At 36.5% G+C, this 18821-nt stretch overlaps 1 protein-coding gene across 1 annotated transcript; it reads right to left on the bottom strand.

Moving 5' to 3' along the window:
• Positions 1–303: 303 nt before the first annotated feature.
• Positions 304–13712, bottom strand: LOC117340052 (protein fem-1 homolog C-like). Its single transcript, XM_033901814.1, has 3 exons — positions 13600–13712; positions 4066–5335; positions 304–3499 (listed from the first exon to the last, which is right to left on the bottom strand). The coding sequence occupies exons 2-3, from the start codon at positions 5317–5319 to the stop codon at positions 2837–2839; spliced, it is 1917 nt and encodes a 638-aa protein (XP_033757705.1). The 5' UTR covers positions 5320–5335; positions 13600–13712; the 3' UTR covers positions 304–2836.
• Positions 13713–18821: the final 5109 nt, after the last annotated feature.

The following is an 18821-nucleotide window of genomic DNA, read 5'->3' on the forward strand; positions in this document are numbered from 1 at the left end:
CCTCTGATTGAAGAGCTACCAATTTTGTTCAAATGAATGACCTTGACCTACATTCATTATCACGGGGTCAAATAGGCGAAAGCCTGTTTAACAACTTGTCTATAAACAGATACCCAGGATGTTTACATTGGGCCTGTAGCATGCTTCAATTCGTTGAAGTGCTAAAGTTGACCCCGGACGGACGCTGCACCACAGCATAAGCTTACTTGCAATTTGGGCAGGTGAGAATTGTTGACGAACAGACGATCTGCCATGACAAGCGCTCATATTTTGTCTTCAACCAGTGGAATGAAAAGCAGCATGTTAACAAATATCACAAATAATTTATTAGCACTAATTAATATGTTTGATATTATGATTAATTACTATCATTATACTGGACTGTACACAGGTACATTCTGTTTTATTACAAATACATTTTTACGTATGACTTGGAAGTATAAACAGTCTATCACTGCTTTCAGTAACAATGCCTCAAAATTGAAATGCAGGATGACCGTGTAGACCAATACAAACACATCCAGATACACTAGATAAAATACTGATAAAAACATGTCGACGTTTGCCATTATAACCAGTTGATCTTGCTTGATCTAATGATGCAGGAACATTTAAAACTCATAACTGGGTAGATGTGTCTCAAATAGCACTTATTCACATTACAACATAAAAATAAACAAAAAAAATACAAAATAAATATTGAATATAACTAGACTCTGAAGATCTCTATATAATGAATTTGATGGCTTCGTCATCTAATCAGACTTGTTACAGTGAAAACTAGAATTTCTCAGCTCGAATCAGACTGGCCAAATAGGGACTTAATCAAATTCAGACTTTCCTAACCTTAGGTCATGTGAGGCTCGAACTCTCAACAATGAAAATGTGGACTTTCTCAAATTAGGGCAAGTAAAGCTCTCAACAATGAAAAGATGGACTGGCAACACTGAAAATACAGACATTCTCGATTTCAGACTTATAACAATTTAAATACAGACATTCTGAATTTCAAGGTCATAACAATGAAGACATTCTCGATTTCATATTCACAACACTGAAAATACAGACATTCTCCATTTCAAATTAACAACATTGAAAATACAGACATTCTCGATTTATGACTCATAATAATGAAAGTACAGACATTCTCCATTTCAGATTCACAACACTGAAAATACAGACATTCTCAACTTCAAGGTCATAATAATGAAAGTACAGACATTCTCCATTTCAGATTCACAACACTGAAATACAGGCATTCTCAATTTATGACTCATAATAATAAAAATACAGACATTCTCCATTTCGGATTCACAACACTCAAAATACAGACATTCTTGATTTCAGACTTATAACACTGAAAAAAACAGACATAATCAATTTCAGACTTAAACCAATTTAAATACAGACATTCTTGATTTCAGATTCACAACACTGAATATACAGACTTTCTCAACTTCGGGCAAGTCAGGCTCTCAACAACAGAAATATTGACTTTCTCAAAATTACACTTGTAACAAAGATATTCAGATTTTCTCAACTTCAGACTTTTAATCTCAACATTGAAAATACTGACTTTTTCAACTTTTAAAATACTCAACAATGCAAATATGAACTTTTTCAACTTCAGACTAACAACAGTAAAAATATTGGACTTTCTCAACATTAGACTCGCTCTCACTCTTTTCCAACAATGAAAACAAGGGTTTTCTCAAGTATAGACTCATATTCACTCTTTTTCAACTTTCAAGCTTGCTATAAAGAGAAACCATTTAATTTTTTAGAGTGGAAAAACAATTCTTAACTTCCATTTATTGCAATCCTGAATATCAGTTAAAACATAACAATACCCTGGTAACATTGATAATACATATTGTATCTAGGTAGTTAAAATGATGACACTATAAGAATTTCAACCATAATGTTCTACAATCGGGTAAATGTTTTCATCATTGACTCTAAGCCTTGTACTTAACCTAATTTTATTAGATTCCGCGTTATACACTAAAAATGTGTTTTCAGTACATACCCGGTATATACTTTTCTGTATACAATTGTAAATGTACAGAATATTCGATAGTTTTCTGTTGAATATCATATATGTATATAAATATATTAAACAAGTTTATGTCAGAATATTAAGCACATAATAATATAAATCCAACTCGCATGCAATTAACATATTCCTCATCTGTCAATATATCAAGGTAGTGTTTCTCTGTCAGCAAGGAATATCTTGGGAATATTTTATTCTACATCTCTATTTCAGAATATAAACCACCTTCACCGTTTTTTCAGGATATATTGGGAAGTTTGCTACCCGACTGAAAATGGTGAATTTTTGCCAAGCAAAGTTTAAAAGTAAGATGAGAGGGAAAATTGCTGTCGAGAATAAGAAAATAAAAAATGTCGGTAATTTTGAAGACTTAATTTGGAAAAATAAACACACTATTTAGGACGGTGCCTAATTACTAGAACTTTCCTCATAGATTGCATTGAAAGTGTTTCAAGTGAGAAAGACTCAACATTGCAAATTAGTCATGTTTTGAATTGCTTATACTATATATGTCGGAGCAAATACAACTGAATGTAGCCGGGAACCACGGGCCTGTTCGTTTATACGGACAAAACGGTTCGTCATTTTTTAAATGTAATATTTCAAACATATATCTTGACGGACCTTCAAATGTTAATACAGGCCTTGGGAGTCTTTGTCAAGGCTCGTCTGAAAACTATATAAAATCACCAGGTCTGTCTTAATTTCATAAACGAACAACACCGGTCCAAGTGGTCTAACCGTTTGGACCGCAAAAACGAAAACGGCCCAGATCAACGGTTACCCGTGCATTTCTATGAAGGGGAAAAGAGATACGGGGACCTCAGTGTGATAAGGTATTTTGTAGCGCATGATGACCTCTGCCGATAGACACCTTAGTGTACGATATTGCAGAGGGGGAACAGGCAGCCCCTGGTTTTGCATCATCTGCAGGGCACTTAATCCTTCCCCGTTGTAGATGTCCACATGAGCACCGTTCTGAAGTAAACAAGCCAGAATGCCTTCATTTTGAAGTTCCGAGTAAGTGAGAAACTTAATGCTGTTGTGAAGTGGCGTGTTTCTTTTCTTGTCCACAGCATTAGTCTGGGCCCCGCAGGTGATAAGGGTCTGAACAACGGCCAACGATGGGAAGGGAGAATAGAACTCCTCACTGGTCAGCGAGATCTTTGGATCCACCGCCAAGTGCAGTAAGCTCTCCATATCTTGACCACGTGGGTCAAGAGTAACGAGTCGGTGCACAAGTCTGTGGAATTCAAATTTCTGTTGATCTTTGGGCTCCAGTCGAGATATGAGATGGACCACATGTAGGGAGAGCTGTAGAAGCAGTTGAAAGTCGCCAAGTGAAGAACTTGGGTTCGTAGGATTTGTCTTAAGGAAGTTTATTCCACCTTCAATTTGCTGAATCAGTATTGAAAATACTTCAAATGCATCTGTAATTTGTACCTGTAAGAAGAAAATTAAAAAGAATTTTGTTTACAAGTTGTCTGATATTACTGACTTCAATTTTACAGACAGTGTCATCGTCCGATACCCACGGTTGATTGCACTATGCTACACTACACTTATAATTATCACCCATGGGTCAACTCGGAGAAAAATTCTCATTTCAATTAGAAACTATGAGGACCTGTTATAACATTTGTTTTTTATTTAAACTTTTAGGGAACAAAAAGGCATCTCCCTAAATTAGCCGTTATTCATAATAAGCACATAATATGCAATTGTAGAAAATGATGAACTTTAATTTGATCAAAGTATTTAAAACATGTCAATGGAAGAGTCTGCACAATATTTCACTACAAGTTTGGAATTTATTTTACTTAACGATTCAAGTCACTGTGACCTTAATAATATGTATTGACACACTTTCTATGGGTGACCCAGATCAGCTTCAGTACCATAATTTTTCACATCCAAACTGGAAATCAAATCAGTCGCCTTGGTGAAAGGTGAGTGTATGGTCATTACTTAATCACCATTTTTACAAAAATATCATTAATAATCAATACCTTTTCCTCTGTCGCTCCAGATTCTAGCTCCACCTGCATCTCCCAAAAGAGCTTGATGAGAGCCTGTACGGTGAACAAACATTCGTGGTTGAGTGGTTCCCCCTTCTTGTTCCTCAGTATGTAAGCATATTTCCACAAATCCACACATCGTTGATACCTATGGCTGTCTGCATACACTGCACCTCTGTACATCAACCCGAAGGTGGTGTCCTTGTGGAACGGTCCAATGACTCTCTCTCGAATAAGTAGAGCCTGCATGTACACATCATCTGGTTCGATGATGTCCTCAACTTCCTTCAAAGTAGTGGGTTCTCGCGCATGCTGATATGCAAAATTGGTAGCTACGGGTAGATCTTTCATTATTATATTGTTTGGATCCGAATATCTCATGGACATGGCTTTTTTCCACACTGACAAAGCACGGACAATATCATGTACTTCATCAACAAAGTTTGTACCAAGGAGTTCGTAGGAATGAATTGCAGTTTCTTTATTCTGGACAGTATTTTCTAAGATATAGTCTACAATTATAGTAAATCCTCGCAATGCCGCCGTTTGTAAAGCATCATCACCGAAATCATTTTTGGCGGTGTGATCTGAGCCACAGCTCAACAGGAGCATCACAGTGTCCAATCTACCCTCCCTTATAGCATAATGCAGGGCAAGGTTGCCAGAGTTGTCCCTCGCATTCACATCGACACCTTTCGATATTAGAAACTCACACAGACGAACGCTTTGAACCGAGTTGATCAGACATGTTCCGCCATTAATGTTTGGTTTGTGGATGTCCGCACCATTGTCCACTAAAAGTTTCACCACCGAGATGTTTGTCATGTAGCAAGCCGACCGCACCGGCGTCGACTCTGTGTCAGAAGGACTGTTTATATTGGCACCGTGGGATATCAACGATTTCACCACCTCCAGATTTCCTGCCACAGCCGCGCACCATAATGGCGTCACATCGTGTCGAGAATGGTCAATCTCTACTTCGTAAATTCCACGCTGTTCATAGTCTCCGCCACATTCATCCAGGATGTAATTGCCGATGTGTACTTTCCCCCTGAGACAAGCATTAAACAGGGCAGCATTACCGTTGATTTTGAAATTGACAATTTTGCGTCGTTGATCTTTAGAGAACTTCCTGAGTGTTGCCTTGAGTTTGCTGAGCTTATCCTCCTGAATACAGTTGTGTACGATGGAGGCATACCACGAGACATCAACATCCTCGCAGCGAGCAGACGTACATGCCATCATGCCAACAGCTACTTTCCTGCAAAACAAGATACCATAATTATATATAAAGGTGACTTCAATTTTTTTTTCCTTAGAGAGTATTAGTATTGAAAAGCCCCTCCTGTACTTTTCATAAGGACTACACAGTCTGTGTTTCCATTACGAGAAAGATTTGAGAAATAACCAAATGGTTTGTAATCAATGATGAACCCCTCCACAAATATCTTGATGTAGTATATATATATTTCTTAAGGGATATAGTAACAGAAACATTAAAAACAGAAATTTTATTGTAAAATCACTTCAAATAAATAAAACAACCTAGTTCATAATTGGGATCTTATCAGAATCTACACAAGTCAGAGAGCTTATCTGAAATATTGTTTTTGTGAAACCGTTACAATAAAATTATTGTATTAGTGTTTATCTATGTCGTGACTGGCTTGTTTTTGTTCTAATTATCAAAATAGTATTGTATTGATAATTTTCATAATGGAAAAACAGCTATTTATATCATGTGAAACCATACAAACTGTCTCATTTGAGCTTTTTTGCCATTCAGACGAAAAGTTCGTCCGCTAGTCAGCTTTATATTCTTGTAAAAGTTCAAGGAGTAGTAGTGTGCAGCCAGCAGGGATCGAACCCGCGACCCTCGGCTTACTGGTCCGCCGCTCTACCGACTGAGCTAAAGGGAAATTCCCCATAGCCGGAAGCTATAAGGCGACCATACAACTATGTACAGTATTTACAATTAAAACCCGGCCTGCTACACTACTCCCTCCTTCAAACGTGTTCGCCCCCGAACACACCAACCCAGGTTCTCTCTCCAAGGAAGCCTATTGCTTTCACTTGGAGTGGTCTGCGGCACCAATGTAAAAGTTCAAGGAGTAGTAATGTGCAGCCAGCCGGGATCGGCCCCGCGACCCTCGGCTTACTGGTCCGCCTCTCTATCAACTGAGCTAAAGGGAAATTCCCCCTAGCCGGAAGCTAGAAGGTGACCATACAGCTATGTACAGTATTTACAATTAAAACCCGGCCTGCTACATTCTCTTTTAGCATTTTGTGGTTATATTTGATATTTAATATTTTTGTGATACAGCAGTATTAAAATTTTATGCTGGCGTACTATAATACTATAAGTGTCATGCTCTACCTTAATGGAAACACTGATCACTCAACAATTTTAACACAGACTTTAGCAAGGAGCAAAGATAGACAAAGATAGACAGTGGAAAACAGAATTGAAATATTTCACTTTCACACACTCTGTCCCATATTTTACTTCGTCCCCAGCTTCTTGTTTAATTCAACCACAGGGGCATGTCTAGTCTTAAATAAAGGTATTTCTGGCTATTTTTTTTTTTATATATAAGATAGACATGCCCCTAGCTGTGATTCAACCCCCTCCCCTCCCAACAGGGTTATCAGACAGTGATTTCAGAAAATTGGGAACACTAGCATCAGACAAGTTCTCCATATAGCTTGCATGAAGGCGTATCTACGCTCAATTTCTTAAAATTAACACAAGAAAAAAAATTTAACTTGCGTCATTATCGCAAACAAAATCCGGATAATTGCGTCAGCTCCCGACTCCATTTTTCAGTTAAGCAGAATACGCATGAGCACAAGTCACAAAGACGCTTCGAAAATGTGGGTTATACATGTGTGTTTTTAAAGCGTTTTCATGATCACGATAATAAAGTATAAACATGTGTGCGGTGAAGCAATCATCGCTGCGACAAAATTTGCTTTTCACGTAAGGAAAATCATTCTGAAAGACAAATAGAAACATTTATCAAAAACATTAGATGTGTTCATGGGTTTGAATATCAACTGTTTACAAGAAACACCCGATAAGTCACTAGGGGTGGAGAAAGACCCCAGGGCTATTTTACATGATCGTGTTCATCTCTTGATGCCCTTGGTTCAAGGGAAATTGTTTATAGCAAAATATAGCTCAAGTTTCCTCTGGCCCCGACACCATGTATACCAGACATGGTGTCAGTGCCTTCATTCAACCCCATTTGGGTCATGCAGTCTCCTCATTTGTAGCTTTTTGAATCTCCACCACTCGGGGAAAGCTACCAGTCAAATATGAACGATATCTATAGCTTTGTTCCAGTGAAGAACTTGTTTATAGCAATAAAGCCAAATTTCTCCCTTTGGGGGTCAGCCCCACCATTTGTAGCTTATATAATACAACCACCAGGAATGCTACCGAGGGACATCGATTTGATAGAGAACATCCAGAGGAGGGCCACAAAACTCATACCTGGTTTTAAAAACTTGTCGTACCCGGAACGCTTGCAGAGACTGAAACTGCTAACCTTAGAACACCGAAGGAATAGAGGTGACCTAATCAACGTCTTTAAAATCGTGAAGAATATTTATGACGAGCGAGTCACAACAAATATGTTCCAAATGGACACCACCAGCAGGACAAGGGGACACTCGCACAAAATATTCAAAAAAAACGATGTAACCTAGACATAAGAAAAAACTTTTTCAGCTTCAGGGTAGTAGATGTTTGGAACAATTTGCCACAACATGTTATAGATGCCGAGGAGGTTAAACAGTTTGAAATTGCACTGGACAATCACTGGGATAATAACAACAAATAACTTGTGTATATATATGAAAAAGGACAAATTAACTCATTGCACACCAGATGTATATCACATTGTAAACATTGTAATATCAATTGATATGGACATAGAGGCTTACAGCCTGCGTCCATTATTTATCGTATTAAATCGTATTAAATCGCTACCAGTCAAATATTATTAATATCCATAGCTTTGTTCCGGAGAAGTCATTTATAGCAATATAGCTAAATTGCTGCCTTTTGGCTCAGACCCTCAGCTCCCGTCTCTGGCCGACCACTTACTTTTAATATGCTTCTTTTCAAATTTGGTTAAATTCCAATCAGTAGTTAGGAAGAATAAGTCGTTTTTGTGAAATTGTTGACAGACGGACGGACAACAGATGCCACAGTATGGCCTAAGCTCACCTTTTATGAGCTAATAATATAATTGAGGAATCAGTAGAAAACATAGATTCAGTTGTCAATACATGTATATTGGATAAATGAGATGGAGTGAAATCACTGCTGCCGACTCGTAGCGAAATTCAACACTCTGAACCATTTATGATTGATGACCCATGAGATTGGAACAAAAAGTGAAGAAATCGAAAAGAATGAATTAACTGAATAAATTTAACAAAAATCGTTAACATCATTCTTACCGTCATTTATTGATTGAAACGTTCATTTCGTCAATGTGTAGGCATCTAGATCTAGCCAAGTAAAATCCGAAATGAAATGGAACAAGTAGGCCTACACACAACTTTCACATAATGGTTGAGCCTGTAGAAACACATCAACTCTGACTTTGTCAAAACGCACATGTCGTTATGTATACTGCGTAAATCCAAATATGTCTTTAAATCTTCGGAAAGAGGACTATCACAACAATCCAAATACACCGCTTCGTCAACATACAGACCGAACTCTCGCCAGTATGGGCGTGGCCAATTGACCGACTTCGATAGCTTCTCTCTGATTGGTCAATCCGCCACAGTATGACACGTCACTAGCGGAGGTCACAGAGTACTTAAAAGCATACTTGTAGCGATGTAAAACAATGTTTCTAAACATATGCGATAGTAAACGTGTTAGAATGGGGATAGTACATTGTTTTTCGTGGCTATACTGGCGATTAGAACATGAAATTTGGTTTAAACTCTCGACCTATCGGTCTCGAGTTCAAACTCGCTCTCGAGTTCAAACCAAATGTCATGTTCTAATCACCAGTATAGCCACTCCAAACAACGTACTATCCCCTAAATATTGAACTTTTCCAGATGACAGTAAGATCTATGGAAAAATGAGGCAAGTAAATAGCATCCAAAATGACCTGAAAAAATGTGAGAATGGTCTAGAAAATGGCAGCTGAAATTCAAAACAGAAAAATGCTTAACACTACATTTAGGACAACATAATCCAGGCATCAAATACACAATGAGGGCAGAAAACAAGGATAAACTACTACAAAATGTCAGCTTAAATTCAGTGTGCATGTCTGTAAAAAAAAGCCAATTATTTAATAGGATGACAGGTTTTATAAGAGGAACCTTCAAAAATTTGAATAAGCAAATGTTTCTGATATTATACAAAGCTCTGATTAGATCACAAGTTGAGTGTCATTACATGATGGAGTCTAATGTTTTTAAAGCACATACAAGCCATTGATGGAAGTTCAAAAGGCTTGCAACAAAACTAGTGTATGGGCTGTGAGAAAAATCTTACAAGGAAAGGCTATTATCCCTTGGTTTACCATTCAAATATATAATTTAATAATTTGCATATACAAATTTATCCAGAAAGGTAAAAAGAAAATAAATTATCAAAACATCTAGAGAAACCAGAACAAGAGGACACAACAAGAAATTGGAAACAAGAGATCCCAGAGGGATCTTGGCGCCCACCATTGAATGATCTTCATAGGTTCCATGTCAGATTGATCTTTTCTCTACTTTTCCCTTCATTTTACTAATCTGTGCAAATTGAGACATCCCTCCAGTACTTTTCAAACAAGGGAATCCTAGCTATATAAGAAATTTGAGATTTAACGATAATGGGTGTTTGTTTGCCAGGTTGTTTTCAGGACAGACTGGTCCAAAAATGCATACAAGGGACCAAGGGGAACCTACTTATGAAATTTGAGAAAGATCCATTCAGTACTTTGAGAAATAGAGATAACAAACTTCAATTGTCAAAATCCAAGATGGCGGTCTGTCGGCCATATTGTTTTCCAATTGATCTCAAAATGCAATAAGCATAACGAGGCACCAAGGGGAACCTCCATATGAAATTTGAGAAAGATCCCTTCAGTACTTTCTCAGAAATAGCGATAACAAATTTCAATTGTCAAAATCCAAGATGGCTGCCTGTCGGCCATGTTATTTTCAGATTGGTCTCAAAATGCAATATGCATAACTAGGCACCAAGGGAAACCTACTTATGAAATTTCAGAAAGATCCATTCAGTACATTCTCAGAAATAGCGATAACAAACTTCAATTGTCAAAATCCAAGATGGCTGCCTGTCGGTCATGTTGTTTTCGGATTGGTCTCAAAACGCAATATGCATAACTAGGCACCAAGGGAAACCTACTTATGAAATTTCAGAAAGATCCATTCAGTACTTTCTCAGAAATAGTGATAACAAACTTCAATTGTCAAAATCCAAGATGGCTGCCTGTCGACCATGTTGTTTTCCGATTGGTCTCAAAACGCAATATGCATAACTAGGCACCAAGGGAAACCTACTTATGAAATTTCAGAAAGATCCATTCAGTACTTTCTCAGAAATAGTGATAACAAACTTCAATTGTCAAAATCCAAGATGGCTGCCTGTCGACCATGTTGTTTTCCGATTGGTCTCAAATCGCAATATGCATAACTAGGCACCAAGGGGAACCTTCATATGAAATTTGAGAAAGATCCCTTCAGTACTTTCTCAGAAATAGCGATAACAAACTTCAATTGTCAAAATCCAAGATGGCTGCCTGTCGGCCATGTTGTTTTCGGATTGGTCTCAAAACGCAATATGCATAACTAGGCACCAAGGGGAACCTTCATATGAAATTTGAGAAAGATCCCTTCAGTACTTTCTCAGAAATAGCGATAACAAACTTCAATTGTCAAAATCCAAGATGGCTGCCTGTCGGCCATGTTGTTTTCTGATTGGTCTCAAAACGCAATATGCATAACTAGGCACCAAGGGGAACCTTCATATGAAATTTGAGAAAGATCCCTTCAGTACTTTCTCAGAAATAGCGATAACAAACTTCAATTGTCAAAATCCAAGATGGCTGCCTGTCGGCCATGTTGTTTTCCGATTGGTCTCAAAACGCAATATGCATAACTAGGCACCAAGGGGAACCTTCATATGAAATTTGAGAAAGATCCCTTCAGTACTTTCTCAGAAATAGCGATAACAAACTTTAATTGTCAAATTCCAAGATGGCTGCCTGTCGGCCATGTTGTTTTCCGATTGGTCTCAAAACGCAATATGCATAACAAGGCACCAAGGGGAACCTACATATGAAATTTGAGAAAGATCCCTTCAGTACTTTCTGAGAAATAGCGATAACAAGAATTGTTTACGGACGGACGGAGGGACGACGGACCACGGACGCAGGGCGATTTGAATAGCCCACCATCTGATGATGGTGGGCTAAAAACAACAGGCAAGGATATTAAAACATCAGGAAGCATTTCTTTGGAGTTCAGGTTACAGATAACTGCAATAGCTATAGCTTGCCAGAAAGTGTGAATGCAGGCACATTCTATGGTTTTAAATCTGCTTTGAACTGCCATTGGAAAACTCTTGGCGGGAAGTTCAACCCAAGTTTCGGAACTGTATAAACATTTACGTATGTATAGTGTTAATATTTTGAAGACAATTATATTACGCACTAAGAATACATATAGGGCATAAAATTAATATGTTTAACAAGCTTTCATGAAAAGAAATAAAGGATTCTAAGGGATTGTGGAGAAACAAAATCAAGGCGGTCCAGAAGCCTAAAGCTTATTAAAGACCAATGACTGATATACTGATAAGACATTGTCTAAGCAAGGGACTGTTGCTTCCTGAACCAAATGTTACCCATGGTTGAAGGCGGAGATAGAACCCCCACCCCGATGTTCTGAAGCTATCAGCATGTTCTGAAGTTATAAGGAGCACTGTCAGATGTAAACACTTGAAATTTGAGTACTAAATGATAATACACAATGTATATTGAAACATTCCCTTAAATTATTATATAGTATTAAAGCTTAGGTCAGTTGTGATCTGGCGAGAGGACAAGCCAACAGAACACCGACTATAGTCGTTGAAAAAAACATGTATGTATAGCAATTGATGGAGTCAAAGTATGTATAGCAATTGATGGAGTCAAAGTATGTATAGCAATTGATGGAGTCAAAGTATGTATAGCAATTGATGGAGTCAAAGTATGTATAGCAATTGATGGAGTCAAAGCATGTATAGCAATCGATGGAGTCAAATAAATAACTAAGTGGTTACTGGTATTTTGGTACCAATCTTATCCAATAGAGAGTTACTTCCCTTCTTTTCACTCTGTCAGATGATATACAGTGATAGCTTTGATTCTACTGACTGAGCTGATGAGAAAGTGTCCATGGCAGGTTGTTGGATGACAGACATTGTTTTGACAAGTTATGTAACTTGTGTATATTGCATCAGTTCATGCTTTGGGTTTTGGGAAATGTCATCATGGCAGAGACATATATAGATGGTGTTTAAACTGTTAGTGTTACAGGAATAGATCTGTTACAACAACAACTTCAGTCTGTAACATATTTAATAAACAAACAAAAATAACATATGAGCACCTGTTACTATTAGATTAAGTGGAAGAGTCTGGACAGGATCATAGCACCTGGAATCCTATCCAGAAATAATTATTATACTGTATTACTATGAAAAAGGTGAGAGAACCAACACTCCTAATGTATCAAAGTGCGGCACTGCTCCTGAATGGATACCAGATGGTATTCAGTAGAGGTCCTTACCATGTGGTGAACATATTATGTAGAAATAAAGGATCCTCAACATCCATAGCAGTTGTGTTCTTTTATTGTGGTGCATACATCGTCTACATGTTTCGACCGCTATGCGGCCGTCATCAGGACAATTTTACATATAAAAATATGGTTATAAGGTAGGCTTTTGCGCAACTTAAAAAAACAGCAGAAATATAAATATTATCATATATATATTAATTTAGTTAACAATTCATTGATAATGCTCGTGTGAATAGTCAAATCCCTGTGGTAAAAGGCATTGAATGACGGGAATAAGACGTTCTCTCAGTAAATAGTGTCATTTTACTACTAAAAATAGCAGCACTCGTATAAAAAATATAGGCTATCAATGCTACTATTTTAGTCTACACGAAATAGATCCACTAGGCCTAGTCTCCGTGATAACCATTGAACGTCGGCATTTTGTTTCAGATCTGAAGCAATTTATAACATTTGAAAACTCATGATTATTTCGATTTGTCACATTCAATTACCCAACTACAGTCCATGAGTTATACAACCAGAACGCCTGTCTCATACACCTTGGCCTACCGTAGTCAAGTCATGTTGACGGTCGGTTCGAACTTCAAGCTTCTACGCGACAACACCTTACCTGTAACAGATTACCGTAAAGACGAGAAATATGGAAACATTACTGTCGAGAATATTTAAACGAATATTTACCTGTACAAAACTCTGTTATTGTCGTCAAGCAATCAGAAGTTAAGCTGTTAGACCAATGTATAATGAATTAATTTAACATAATAGTGGGTGGCTGACTCCGCCGCCACTTTGCTAGCGTGTTACAAACACTCCAGAGACGTCGATGCAGAATATTGCCATTAGGTGGCAGCACTTGTTTCATTAATAAAAAAAGAAGTGGGGACGGAGTGAAACTATGAATTTCCATATTCAGAAAAATGATTTGTTGTTATTCTTTCAGTCATGACGTTCTGGCTTCTGTATAAACAACAGTTTTTACAAATCATCATTTTTACCAAATAACTTAATAACAAATACTGTACTGAACTTATAGATATCTGATTTTACATATAATTTATTAGATAAAATGTCCCTGTAATTAACAATTTTATTAACTAAAAGGTTTTCTAGATTTTTAATACAGCAAGTACAGTGTGAGTTATTATTTTTATGCACTTTTGCAAATAAGAATAATTCCATAACTTAAAGGAAATTCCTCAATTAAGAATAATTCCTTAATTAAAAAAAACACACAAAAAAAAACAAAAAAACATAGGAAAGCATTTTAAGATTTAAGGTGGGAATCTATGGAACTTTAAATTCTGTAATGCTTTCCTTTGGATAATAGATTTCCTTAAGTTACGGATACTGACGAACTGGAGCCCAGTGTAAAAGTGGAGAGTACAAGGTATACTCTTTACCAGCTCGATTTATTTTCTTCTAGCCTTGTGGGATAACATGCCGCAAAAGAGTGTTCGGATTCGCCTGTTTGAGCCCCACTGGTATGTTTCACGGGCGGGATGATTTTTCACCTTCCTACAAATTTGGTTGTTTGAAAAAAAGTCAAATGTTTTCAGTTTTTAGTAATGCTTATATAGAACTGTACAATACATACATCACCGAAGTCACCCAAGACTTAGAGTGATGTCATCCAGTGATTCAATATAGCTTTTCGTCTAACATAACTGGTCAGTAATGTATCATGGGGGCCAAAATGAAGACAGGAAACTCAAAGGAGCCTAAACACTACAAGATATTTAAAATATAAAAGAGTAGGTGCATTAACCCTATGATTTAATCAATTAAATAAGTTTTTGAAATTGGATTTAAATTTCAAGAAATAATTAATTATTCTGCGTCGTCCCGAAAATGTCTCACGTTTCTACTTAAAATATTATATTTTCCTATCTGATGTTCAAAACGTCACAACCCGGCATTTTCTCTTTGGCGTTTCAAATGCAAACAAACAAAAAAATGTATTGATAATTATATTTTATGATACGACATATAAACTTTCATATCTATCTGTTGCAAATATGGCATCTTCCCTCTTTCACCGAAATGTCACATTTACTTCTTTCACGTTGAAGATCTCGCATTTCTCTCTTGCACGTTGAAAATGTCATATTTGTGTCTTTCACGTTGAAAATTTTGTCATATTTCCGTCTTTCATGTTGAAAATGTCATATTTCAATCTTTCACGTTGAAAATGTCATATTTGCGTCTAATGTCATATTTCGGTCTTTCACGTTGAAAATGTCATAGTTGTGTCTTTCACATCGAAAATGCCATATTTCCGTCTTGCACGTTGAAAATGTCATATTTGCATAATGTCCTATTTCCGTCTTTCACGTGGAAAATGTCATATTTGTGTCTTTCACATCGAAAATGCCATATTTCCGTCTTGCACGTTGAAAATACATGTCATATTTGCATAATGTCCTATTTCCGTCTTTCACGTGGAAAATGTCATATTTGTGTCTTTCACATCGAAAATGCCATATTTCCGTCTTGCACGTTGAAAATACATGTCATATTTGCATAATGTCCTATTTCCGTCTTTCACGTGGAAAATGTCATATTTGTGTCTTTCAAGTGGAAAATATCATATTTCGGTCTTTCACGTTGAAAATGTCATATTTCCGTCTTGCACGTTGAAAATGTCATATTTGCATAATGTCATATTTGCATAATGTCGTATTTCCGTCTTTCACGTGGAAAATGTCATATTTGTGTCTTTCACGCGGAAAATGTCATATGTACGTCTTTCACGTTGAAAATGTCGTATTTTCGTCTTTCACGTGGAAAATGTCATATTTGTGTCTTTCAAGTGGAAAATATCATATATACGTCTTTTACGTTGAAAATGTCGTATTTCCGTCTTTCACGTTGAAAATGTCATATTTCCGTCTTTCACGTTGAAAATGTCGTATTTCCGTCTTTCACGTTGAAAATGTCGTATTTCCGTCTTTCACGTTGAAAATGTCGTATTTCCATCTTTCACGTGGAAAATGTCATATTTGTGTCTTTCAAGTGGAAAATATCATATGTACGTCTTTTACGTTGAAAATGTCGTATTTCCGTCTTTCACGTTGAAAATGTCATATTTCCGTCTTTCACATCGAAAATGCCACATTTCCGTCTTTCACGTTGAAAATGTCATATTTGTGTCTTTCAAGTGGAAAATATCATATGTACGTCTTTTACGTTGAAAATGTCGTATTTCCGTCTTTCACGTTGAAAATGTCATATTTCCGTCTTTCACATCGAAAATGCCACATTTCCATCTTTCACGTGGAAAATGTCATATTTGTGTCTTTCAAGTGGAAAATATCATATGTACGTCTTTTACTTTGAAAATGTCGTATTTCCGTCTTTCACGTTGAAAATGTCATATTTCCGTCTTTCACATCGAAAATGCCATATTTCCGTCTTCCACGTTGAAAATGTCGTATTTCCGTCTTTCACGTTGAAAATGTCCTATTTCCGTCTTGCACGTCGAAATGTCATATTTGCATAATGTCCTATTTCCGTCTTTCACGTGGAAATGTCATATTTGTGTCTTTCATGTTGAAAATGTCATAATTTTCGCTCCGATGTATGTGTTTCTCGGAAAGCCGAGAAACAGGCCCTTCTGTACTGCCGTGGTGGTATCCTTGGGCAAGACGCTTGTCCCTCATTGCTCCAGGCCAGCATGCTCCAGCATGCAACAGGCCTCCTGCATGAACTTCAGTGAGGTAGTCACCAACTACTACAAGGATGCCCTACCTCGAAATGACCCTGGCTGTTCATGGGGTTATAAACCCAACAATCAAAATTTTTCTGATATAGAAAATGTCATACCCATACCCGAGTATTTCGATCCTTCATGTTGAAAATTTCATATTTCCCTCTATGATGCTGATAATGTCATATTTCTGTTTTACATAAAAACATTTTCATATTTCATATTGAAAGTGTCATATTTTCCTCTTTCATGATTTTGCAAATGTCACATTTTCAAATTAACAGTGTCATATTTTCTCTTTCTACAGTTGATAATAATACAGTTATGTACTCAATTTGGTTTGGTTTGGTTTATTTTGTTTAATGTCCTATTAACAGCTAAGGTGATTTAAGGACGGCCTCCCGTGTGTGGTGAGTGGGTATGTGTGTTTTGAGAGGCTGCGGTACGTTCGTGTTAAGTCTCCTTGTGATAGGCCGGAATTTTTGCTGATTTAGTGCTACCTCACTGAAGCATACTGCCGAAGACACCCAGCAGGACATCCCACCCGGTCACATTAACAGAAATCAGAACGGAAGTTCCTCCATGTACAAAATAGAAATACAAATTGTACGACACAATTTTTTCAGTCAAACATTTTAATATCATGATTTCAATTAACACAATTATATATAACAAGTCTCCTTCTGGAGAACATTTAAGGCGTGAGTATTCTGGAAGCATTTATATGACTAGAGGAGATTGCAATCTCAGGAGAGACAAGATTAAATGGATTTCATTTTAAAATAAATACATGTATATATTTATATAAAGTAAATAATAAAAGTGCTTGCAAATAATAAAATGGCAAAAAATGGGGGGGGGGGGGGGGGGGGGGGGGGGGGGGGGGGGGAGGAGGTCATACAATTAATTGCAAATTCTCAGTTTAATTACAAGTTACAAATTGAACCAGGCCCAAATATCATACAATTTCTTTTCTTCACTCTACCAATGTCTTAACCCATTCACCCCTGTAGTGACATAATGAACTATTCCAATGTTTGAATTGGAAGAGTTCAAATGTGTCTTTAGGGGTGAATGTCTAAACTAAGATATTCCTCAATTTCATATTTCCAAATATTCTAGAATTTGAATTTTTAGCAAACAAAAGGATTATTGAAATGGGATTTGATTTTTATAACAAACATTTAAATAAGTCAAAGGAAAGTTTGAAGAAATATTTATAATTCTTCAAATACCTGGTAAATATGATTTATATGAGATTAAGAGAAAAAAAATAAATTTGTGAATTCAGGGCTGAAGGTATCTTATAAAAAGAATGTCTTTATCAATAAATTGATACAATAAAAGGAAAAACAGAATATATTATAATTTCAATAAAAGGAAAAACAGAATATATTATAATTGGTATCCATTCCTTTAAGTCTTCTTAATGAATATAATGAATAGATGCACTTAAAACTCAGATTTTTTTTGATTATTTTTCCAACTGAGAAATTCCTCTATATACCCTGGTATATATCTTTTAAAACAAAAGATCTAACAAGTTGACTGATATGACGGACACATAACAACAGTTTCGACTTGTAGCATCATTACACAATCATTATATGGTGGTCGGGTGGCACGGTGCTAATTCACTTGTCTTTCACCTACGTGGTCGGGGTCCGATTCCGCGACCGGAAGTGAAAAGTTATAGGGCCATATGTTTTTTTTCTCGGATACTCCAGTTTCCTACCACAGTAAGACTCCTCCCGTGCTTCAATCCGGTCCATCAAAAGTGATTTAATTTAAATTGCTACAACTAGTTTCACAATTATTGTAAAACAAATAAAGTTTAAAATCATAATTAGGCTTAAGCAGTGCCCATACAGCACAAAACCACTTTCAGAATACAAAATAATAATAATGTGCAAACTTATAAAATATTAATGTTCTTATCATTTGAAAATTCTGTTATTATGATAAAAATATTCTCCTTTACATTTAGAACTGAAACACTGTCAAAAGGATATTTTGTTGTTATTACGAAAAAAGATTCTTTAAAAATCATCTTGGCTCAAATGCCAATCAATATATTTTGTGAATACAGTAATTAAGTTTTTCATATTTGCGAAGTTGATTGCCCAATGGGTAAAAATCAAATCAATAACATAAACAATATTGCAGAAAAATAAAATTGTTGAATCTGTTTTCAAAA

The sequence above is a fragment of the Pecten maximus genome, chromosome 12 (genome assembly GCF_902652985.1).
Source record: "Pecten maximus chromosome 12, xPecMax1.1, whole genome shotgun sequence".
Taxonomy (NCBI): domain Eukaryota; kingdom Metazoa; phylum Mollusca; class Bivalvia; order Pectinida; family Pectinidae; genus Pecten; species Pecten maximus.

Coding starts and splice junctions, on each gene's coding strand:
- LOC117340052 (XM_033901814.1), bottom strand. CDS start 5,319: ATGATGGCATGTACGTCTGCTCGCTGCGAGGATGTTGATGTCTCGTGG. Junction 3,500..4,065: donor CTGGAGCGACAGAGGAAAAG/GTATTGATTATT, acceptor TTCTTCTTACAG/GTACAAATTACAGATGCATT.